The 10,386-nt window shown below is 34.2% G+C and overlaps 1 protein-coding gene across 1 annotated transcript in view; it reads left to right on the forward strand.

Annotated features, from left to right (window-relative positions):
• The window catches only part of B3GLCT (beta 3-glucosyltransferase), a 56,521-nt gene extending 46,591 nt beyond the window's left edge, over positions 1-9,930 (forward strand). Inside the window, exons 11-15 of the mRNA XM_029960908.1 lie at positions 522-635; positions 2,479-2,578; positions 3,546-3,665; positions 4,836-4,980; positions 8,126-9,930. Of these exons, the coding sequence (XP_029816768.1) occupies positions 522-635; positions 2,479-2,578; positions 3,546-3,665; positions 4,836-4,980; positions 8,126-8,293 (647 nt within the window). The 3' untranslated portion in view covers positions 8,294-9,930. The remainder of the gene's footprint in view (positions 1-521; positions 636-2,478; positions 2,579-3,545; positions 3,666-4,835; positions 4,981-8,125) is intronic.
• The last annotated feature ends 456 nt before the right edge of the window (positions 9,931-10,386 follow it).

Consider the following 10,386-nt stretch of genomic DNA (forward strand, 5'->3'; position numbering starts at 1 on the left):
GATAGGATGTGTAAAACACAAATGTAACATTTCCAAATGCGTATTTGGTCTGTTTCTAATTCAGAACATTTTATACGCTGTACAGTTGGATGTGTTGTTTTTAAGATGTGGCAGTTTCAATACTGGAAGTAGGATTGATTTCTGATTGTGTTTGTGCTGATTTGTGCTATGAAGTCTACCATAGCAAGTGTAAAAGTAATGAATTCCATGCTTTGGTTAGCCAAAATGTAAATATCACAGTTTTCAATGTAATGTGAAACTGTAGTCATATTTTAAAATAATTTTTTATCATGTATATAAAACTGTCCTGATTGGCTTTCATAAAGATATAAAATTGGTTCTAAGTATTATGGGAAAGAAAATAGGATGAACATTTAGAACCATAGTGCTGTATTTGAAACAGCATTTTTATTACCATGCAAAGGAATGTGGTTAACAATAAATGGTTAACATAAATTTTTTGATCAAGTACTTGTTTTAATCAAGTTACTTGTGTTTCAATGTCAATCATTGTTTTGCAGTACCAGTTGTAAAGCAGACTTGGGAAAGAGAAGCCGCCCTTATTGAATACTACAGTGATTATGCAGACATGTCCATTCCTACTATAGATTTAGGCATACCTAATACTGACAGAGGTGAGCTATTACCTATTGTTGTCAGTTTTGCACAAATAACTGTCTGAAGAAGTTAAGTTTTATGGATGCTTTGTGTATTTCATGTAAAGTATGTAATTTAGAAATTATGTCTGTGGCGCATCTGTGCAGCCTAAAAAGAATGTTTTTGCCACAGGAAATGGATGGGGAGTACATTGGGAGTTCCCCTGTGTAGGTAACATGTTCTTTATAGTAAAAACCTAAATACCATGAGTATGAAAACATGGTACACTGATATACTCCAAGACAAAAAAATTGGTATTATTAGTTGGGGTAAGAGTAATAACTTCAGTTACTGATGATCTTGAGTAAGATCATCAACAGTAGCAGAAGTCATAAATTTATTTCAAAAGACCTTAGGCAGTGCCAGCTGAGCGCAAACTGCTTGCCATGTGGTTTTCAAATATTAAATTCTTGTGCCTAGTATGTCTTGGTTTAAGCACAAAAACTAAATGTTAAGATTTAAATGTTTGTATGTCAAATAGTGGGGTTTTAAATTAATGTACTTTGTGTTTGAATAGAAAAAATACTACGGATATGGTGTCTTTCGTGAGTTTATTAATTTTGATTTTTTTCTTTCATTTGATCTATTTTTCTTAGGCTTGTAGTCTACAGGCTGTACCTTCTGAATTAGAGGTGTCCAAGCAGTGGCCTGTTAGCTTTATCTGGCCCACTAGGTCAATTGTTCTGATCTCTGGGTTATTTCTGCCCTTCTTTTTTGTCCTCCACAGGGTCTGTTAGAAGCAGAAATAGAATAGGCACGGATTTCTATTTGCACAGGTGCAGTGGGACATATGCAAACAGAGCGTGTTTTCAGGAGGCAGCAGGCCTGATGGGCGTATGTGGATCATCTGTAGAAGCCATGCCCAGTATTTCTAGTTATGCCAGGGGGAAGGGACCTTCCACATTTTGTGATGAAATAAAATATAGAAATCTTGGCTCTAGTTTTGTAAATGTACATACATCAGTCTGCATTAAGTTCACAGTTTCATAAAATCAGCACAGCCAGGACTTCCTTCATTTCTTAAGCATTCCTTACGGCATTTTCTCAAAAACATTTAAACTGGAAATAGCTTCAAATATAATATCCTATCCTTATTTTTAATGTTTATTAATTTTAATATTGATGGTGACAATTGCTTACACAGCCAGCTGTGTTAAGACTAACTGCAATTAGTTTTTTCCGAGATCTAAAGAACATTCAGTAGAAATCTGAAACTCCTTGTTTGTCTTGTCCTGCTCCTTTTGAACAAGGGTGTTTCATTGCTAGTAAAGGGTGTCTTACCCCTCCAGCTTCATTATAGTCTTGTGATAAATATTAAGACCTTTCCTTGGGGGGCAGTTAACAGGACCTGAGTTGTAGTGATGAATGCGGTAGATTAATATAGATCTAAATATTTATATAAAGGCAATGGATCTGCCTGATGCATCATGAAATGCTATGAAAATATCTTGGAGTGTTTTGCAGAACATGTTTCTATCATAGTCTCTTAATTTTACAGTTTTCGAAATTAAAAGTAACAATCTGTCCAGTATTGTCCAACAGCTTAACAGGATAGTTGGAATAAAGGTTATTTTTAATTCAAAGAATTAAATCCTTCAAAAGTGTGTTCCTGCATAGAAAGCAGTGGTTGTGCTGGAGCAGTTTTTACAAATACCATTCTGCATAACAAAGATTGTAACTTAAACTCGCATCTCCCATATTTTGGCAGTCATTTCCAAAATGTTTTACATAGTGCAGTAGAACATTTATTTAATTAACAATAGTTTATTGTAAAATCCTACTTTATTTAAATGTATATTCTGTTAATTTCTCTTTCTTTAGGTCACTGTGGGAAAACCTTTGCCATTTTGGAAAGGTTTTTGAATCATACCTCTCCCAGAACCCCTTGGTTAGTCATAGTGGATGATGACACACTGATAAGGTATAAATTTCATTACTGCAGGATTTACCACTGTTCATGCCAATAAGAGTTTTAGCAGTATTCATCTATTCTTCTGTATTCAAGAGATACACCTGTTTTATTAGTTACATATCTTTATATTTCTTCTAGAAAAAAACTGTCACTTAAGCATTTTTTGACAGATATTAAAATCAGTGTAATCTTGTAACTTGGTTAAAACTATGCATATTAGTATTTAATGTAATCATATAGTCTGAATATGATTACACATTGGTTCCTCAGTATAGGTGTGTCTGAGCCGGTTGGTTTTAGTCATTGACTAATATGCTTTATAAGACGTATTTCTCACATAAATGTGCAGAAAAAAGGTTCCATAAGCTAGGGCAGTTGTCCAAGCTACCCAGAATGATGTTCAGAAAAAGAAAAAATGATTTTCTTTGTTAGAAAATTAGATTCCATTCACGTAAAATCTGACACTGCGATATAAGCAAAAAAAAGGCACAGTGATCAATGAGCAGAATCACATGGACATGAACATAAGTAGTTCAAGACAATACTTTACATTCAATCATGTGGCAGAAGAATTTGGAAGAGGATGTAACTGTAGATAGAGCAGTGTTCATATAACTAAAACTACCTTTTGTTTTTCAGTTTGTAAATGTTCATTGGTAATTTGCAAGGATCTTACCATTGATCAGAAAAAATAATTTCACATTTTCTCTGAGATGAGGTGCGCTTTTGCTGACAAACTTTGCCTACCTCAGAAAAATATTTTAAGCTACTTGATTCATCACTTGACCAAAATTGGCTGTCATATCTTATATAATCCATCGTAAATGTCTAACAGTTTGTGTCTCTGGGATTTTTTGGTAGAATTTCTGAATTTCTCCTGGTATCTTTGTGCTACTTACTAGAATGCCATTTAAGCTAGCAATATGTTTACAAATTAAGTTTTACAAGATTTTTTTAATGGATTTTCATACTATAGTATCTTCAGACTTCGAAAATTACTCAGCTGCTATGACCCAAATGAACCAGTATTTCTTGGAGAGCGTTATGGTTACGGCTTGGGAACAGGAGGATACAGTTATATCACTGGCGGAGGAGGGTAATTTATTTAAACTCCTACTGAGATCTACATTAGCTCCTCTTTTGAGTGCAAATGTTTTAAATTACAACACAAATGAGTTTCAATAGAAACAGTGATGTTTCCCCCAAATGTGTGCAATTTACCTCACACCTGTGTAGCAACACTAGCTGGTCACAAGTCCCAACTCTTCCCCCTTGCCCCCAGGCTCTAGTTTATTGTTCCCTCTCTGTTTGTGCTGACTCATACGACTTCCTATTGTACTCTCTGGTTTTTTTCTTTTTATTATATATGCAGTCTTTAAAGTTGCAGTGATATTGATGAAGTTTCTTACTGCTTTAATCTGACAATATTCTAAGGTCAGTCTTTTTGCCTTAGCATTCAGTATTTGTAGAAGTTTTACCATATCCCAGTGTCAAGCGAAGGATTACCATGCAGTGAATGAACTCATGAAGCCCTGCAGCAATTTTAGAGTGAATCTTTTTAATATTATTTGTAGTAGCTAGAGTACCCTTTATTCTGATTGGACTGGGTGGATAGAGGAACTTAAAGGCATCTATGGAACACTAGACAAGATTGTAGTCCCTCAGATGTTGAACTTAAGATATCAACATGTTCCTGATCTATTTAAGGCTTATTTTAGTGATACTGATCTAACAGCTCTAGGCTCTCATTGATATTTAGATGAGCAGCAAAGTTAGGATGAACAGAAAAACCTTGCAATGGCTTAAAGGAACATTTTTTCAGTTATGGAGGGAAATCTGTCTAATAGATGATTCAGGGAATGACAGTCTAAGTTTAAACTTCTTTTCAGTTAATGGCTACATGATAACTAACTCGAGAGTACATTTGAGTAAGACAGAGAACACCTCTTTCGCATCCGAGCCAAATTTAGGAGGAATTATCAGCTGTGGTAAAAATGGTGGATAGCTAAGTTATCGTTGGAATAACTATAATTGGCATAATTTGTATAATTAATTTACATTCTGTAAAGTAATTATCTTTCAGAAAATGCCTCTTGCACTGTTTGTCAGTTCCGACTTCTCAGATTTAAAAATTTCCAATGTGTTGTATCAGAGGGCTACATTTGGTCTTGCAGCTTTATGTCATTTAGCAATATTTATTAATTACAGTATTTGACTTCTTTAATAGCTATTGTCTTACATATTTCATGTGCTTTTTTTTATTCAGGATGGTTTTCAGCAGAATAGCTGTTCAGAAACTACTTGCTAGTAAATGCCGGTGTTACAGCATGGACGCGCCTGATGATATGGTCCTTGGGATGTGTTTCAGTGGCCTAGGAGTCCCTATAACACATAGTTCACTTTTTCATCAGGTCAGAGAGTTATTTCTAAGTATTTAAAATATACTGCATTTTTTAAGTGTACATATAAAACGGAACTCACAAGTACTGCAAACTTGAATAATATGTAATAACAGTAACCAAGATGCTGCTGCTATACCTTGTTTCCCTGCAGAACAAGATTGATCAGGCAGATAAGAACATTCTGAAAGCATGGATTACTATAATGCTTTAATAGTTATGGTATTTCAGTTAACCTATAACTACATGTTATAAAAAATGCAGAGGTGGGTATTTTGAAAAACAAATAGAATTAGGAGCCACATGCTTTGAATAGTTGTCATATGTCCTTTAAGAAAAGAAAAAAAAAACACAATACAATACTTTTTTCTTCAGGTAATGGAGAACTGACCATGAAATTTTTCAATAAATCTGCCTTGTCTACTTACCCAACTTTTTTATTGATTCAATATTTACTATTCTGAAATATCCCATTAGTGAAGATAGATCCCACAATATTTAACAAGCTAACTGCAGTGTCAGGGTGGAAAACACAATACATTGAGGCCTGTAGAGATTTTCTGGCTTGTCAACCAAATCCTTCCATGGCATTAACAAGAAGCACTAAAGATTTTTTTTTTTTAAAGTGCACAATTTTTTAAAAATCAGCATGTAAATCAGTGTAGTGTTTGGTATTTTTCAAGTGTTGGTCCAGTTTAAAAACTGGGAAGACCTGTTTATCTGAATATGAACTGAGATTAAGATAACAGGCTACTTGAGAATTAGTAAATTACCATGTGGTTCCACGTAGCTGTCAGTGGAAGAGGGGGTGTTCATTTGAATTACCAGTTTTTCCTATGTAAAGTTCTCTTTCTGATTACATTTTCTATTTAGAGAAATGTGAAGACTGAGAATACAATATTCAATACTTTAATTCCTTGTCCATATAAAAAAAAATCATATCTGTTTACTTTCCTGTTTTGTTTATCATTGCTTACTCTTTTAAGCATAAAAAGAAAGCATGTAATGCATCTTATAAAATCAACAGTTATTGAATAGTTTGTGCTTGCACAGATGTTTAAAAAAAAAACCAAACCAACCTACTTAAAGTGAAGTTGGAAAGAACAGAACTCATTTTATAGATAAAAAAAACAAAGCACCTCCTTGTAATTCTTGCTGGTGTGCATTTGATACTGAATTGACACTGAATCGATACTGAATCACTGTAAAAGTGAAATCCTAGCAGTTTGATTTTCCACATAGAAAATTGCACTTGATTTGTAATTCATCACTCTTGCTTATAGCAAATTCTAATTTGACATACCTTGAACAAAAATTAACCCTGAGGAGAAAACTACTGAATAAAAATTAAATGTGCTTATTCTGCAAATTGCACTATTATGCAAATGAGAAAAAAATGAGAAAACCAATTTTGGATTTTCTGTCAACCAGAAAATAATTTTTTTGAGGCTTGACTGAAATATGATGTGTGATGTTCCTTGAAGTACATGAATTCGAAATTGTTCTTAGATATTTATTATGAAACAGAAGCAAAGATATCTTTGTCCGTAGAGTGTGATGTAACAGTGTTTGCTCACTCCTACTGTTTTCCTGTTGGCTACATGCTAAGATAGATACATATGTGTTCTGTAACTTGTTCCAGAGGCTTTTGACATGATGAGTCTCTTAAAGAGAACAAGAACCTTCCCATGTTGAGTAGCAGCCAGGATTGTGATCTTAAATGTTCGGTCTGTCCACGAACAAGTATATGGGTTTTCTAAAATACCAAATACAAATTCTAGAAAAGAAAAGAAAAGAAAAGAAAAAAAGAGCAAATATTACAATAATAGATTCCACAAAGTGTAGGGAGATAAGAAGAAATTCAGGGAATTTATATCTTTTAAGTTTAACCACCTATAAAGCTATATGATTCTCAGAGAGCAATGTAATAAAAATTATACAAAACACCAAAATTTTGTGTACAGCTCAATACAAAGCTGTTTGATTTTTTCAAACAGCAAAAATCTTTGGTCCCAGATATCTAAAAATTGCCTTTATCCAAAGTAAATTCTTCAGATTTTTGAAACCTACATGTTCTTCAAATTGTGTTTCAAAAGTCTTGAGGGATATAGGCTGCCTCTTGATTTCTCCAGTGGAGTTTTTAAAAATAAGCACTCTGTGGTTTAAATATCAAAATTTAAAAAGCCACCAGCAACACATTCAGATTTCTTAATGTCAAATTCTGTTGCCTAATTTTATGATTGGAGTATATACAGAACTACATGAAGAACACTGCATATAGAATTCATAAATGCCACCATAAGTAGGTGAAGTGTGCAGTATTGAATCAGTTACTAGCTTAGGCATTAGATCAATTATTTGGTATCCAAATCACTCGATTTTCTTTGTGCACTTTACATCTAGAAAAAACAACAAAAGTTTGCCTTTTGTGCATTTCTCTTTACAAAGACTCTATTTATGATGACAAAATGTAGTTATTTTATCAGGAGCCAATAAAGGTGGGGCTTTTTTATATGATGATGCACTTATGAGCCATTAAACTGCCAGAGAAAATGAAACACTCATGGTGCCTTTAGACAGCAGCTGCATCATGGAGTTGTGTTGTAATTCTGTCTGGTTTGATACAGCCTGATAAAGAATAACAATGCAGTTTTCTGGCACCACAATGTATCCCACATTTGAAACCTTTACCTAGCGTAAAACTTCATGTGTTTTGGCTGTTTATGGGCTTATTAGGATCCTACAACCACGCTGGCAGGGCTGGCAACTCTCATTAAGAGGAGGAGGAAGAGAATATGACTTAAAATTATTTTGTCATTACTGAGCCAAACCTGCTTATTAAAAAAGATGCAATACAAACTACACTGTCACTTGTTTTCATAGATGACCATTTAATCCCAAGAAATAGGACATATTTAATATCAGTGTACTTCATTCATAGCGTGATGACTGCAGTGCGAGTTGAAGATTTAAACTAATGCCTATCAATGGATTTAATAGAATGACGTAAAAAACCCTTTCTTGCCATCTTGCATGTTTTATCAGTGCTACATCACTTTGTTATGTTACAGAGGCCACTGAACGGTGATACTTTCTCTTTTTAAAATTATTCTTGATCACTGAGTATGAGTGGTTTTGCTTTATTCTTTCACCTTAGGCAAGGCCAATGGACTATCCAAAAGACTACCTTTCTCACCAAATTCCGGTATCATTTCACAAGCATTGGAATATTGATCCGGTGAAGGTGTATTTCACATGGCTGGCACCAAACACAGAAGAATCACATAATGGAAAAAAAGTTGGATATAACAGAGAAGATTTATAAACAGTAGAAGAATGTAAGTTCTGCAGATGACAGACAGTCAGTACTGTGATTTTTGTTTTGTTTCCACTTTCTTCTTCTGTTCATGACGTAAGAAGGCAGTGTTTTGTTCCTGTTGGTTGAACCTCCTCAGAACAATGGAAGAAGGCACTTAAATGACTTTGGGGTTCTTTTGCTTTTGTATATCAATGAACTTGATACACATTTAAAATGTCTTGTACAACTTTACCTGTGTTCTGATTTGGACTTGGGTCAGACAGCATCAATTTACATTTCCTTCCTTTATTCTCTCAACAGCTGAAGTTATGTATTTGGGAGCCTAACATTGAATATGTGTTGAACATCTATTGAACATCATCTCTCACTGACCTACAGAAAACAGTTCTCTAAAATGTTCTGAAACATTTTCTTAATAAATCATAGAGAAAAGTTGACTTTTTTTCTGTGACCAGGCTCTAGATTGTGTGAAGGCTGTGCTCCTTTATGCTCATTTCATATAGAAATACTGTAATTTTCTGAGGTAGTTGGACCAGGCACGACCCACTGTTGTACATTTTAAGTTTATTGGCATTTGTGTGGAATGTCTTGTACAAAATGGAAAAAAAAAGGTTAAGGACCGGGATTTCTTAAGTGGCCACGGGAGGTCACTGTGGCTCCTCTTGAAACCTAAGTCACTGTGCATCTATTTGGCAAGTATAAATGTGACTCTTAAGGATTTTTTCAGAACTAACACTTCAGTATTTCTGATGTGTGCATTTCAATAGCATATGGATAACACCTTTAAAAAGTTTGTAGTATTCCTAATTTATGTCACCAAGATAAGTGATTTTATGCATACAACATGTAAAGAGTGATTCATATTTAAAATGTTCTTGAATTTTTTTTTAGTAATTCAGTTTTGTAAAAATGTTTGTACAAAAACTGGCTTTAGTATGTTCTGAACTAATTTTTATATTGTAAAACTGCTTCTTTTAAGATGACAGTATATGACACTTATATGCTGTTATTTAACTTGGCTTGCTATATTGTTACCAAATACAGGGTCTTAAAGCCATACTGCTGAAGTAACTTGTGTTTTGGTTTCTTTTAGTAGGTTGTAAAATTGATTCCACTCCAAAGAAAAACAATACTTGCTCTAGAGTCAAAGTAGGGGAGCCACCGATTCCAGTTTTGGTAATTACCGAAGTTCTATACACGTTTGTTTGTAAATGTAGCTTGTGGAATTTTAAGCATTGAATAGCAAGCACATATTTATCATAGAATCAATTTCTGGTTAAGTAGGAGCAGTCCATGCTTTTTTTCTTCCCACACTATCAGTGCCTTAAACAGTAGACGTTTTACTGATACCGGAACTATGTTCTCCAGTACCATGGGTGAATTGTTAATTATGTTTACTGTTTAGAACTGTGACAGCTGAAAGCTGAATAAAAACATTCTTTAACCTTTTGCACTTTCTTTGTCTTTGCAAACCAAGTACAGGATTCTTTAAGCGCCTGTGAAATAATTTTACCACTTTAATTGTATTTACTGTCAGTTGTACTGAAAGGCAACTTTTTTTTTTCATGTTCTGTCCAGACATACTTCCCCAGATTAAGTTAATTTTCAGTCTCTGGTTTTGTGCAAATGGAAAATGCTTTTTCAATTAACATCTCATGTGATTGGGAATCTTGATGATATCACAAAATATATGTCATTATCAAATTTTCCAAAAGTCTTGCAACACAGTCCAGACAGTTCCAACTTCCAGCTGGTGATATTTAATCTCTCCTTGGACCTGGTAGAGGCAGATCAGATCAACAAAAGATGATTAGCTTTGGGTCCAGGCTGTGTTTTACTTGTAGGCTGCTGTCTTATTTAAAGCTGGGGAACCATTGACTCACTGATTGACTACTTACTTGGACTTTTATTTCTGATCTGACATATGTAATAGTAGCCATCATAAAATTCATTTTTTCCCTTGCTGTTAGCCCTGGGGTTTACTGCAAGGATTCAGGAGGTATTAGTAACCATTAGACTTCTGATTTTAGTCTTCAGTTTTGAAAGCAACAAAGCCATAATTTACTCAACTATTCTGCCCCCAAAACTCTGACTTTTGA

Source organism: Manacus vitellinus, unplaced genomic scaffold, assembly GCF_001715985.3.
Source record: "Manacus vitellinus isolate BGI_N305 unplaced genomic scaffold, ASM171598v3 scaffold_2_pilon, whole genome shotgun sequence".
NCBI lineage: Eukaryota > Metazoa > Chordata > Aves > Passeriformes > Pipridae > Manacus > Manacus vitellinus.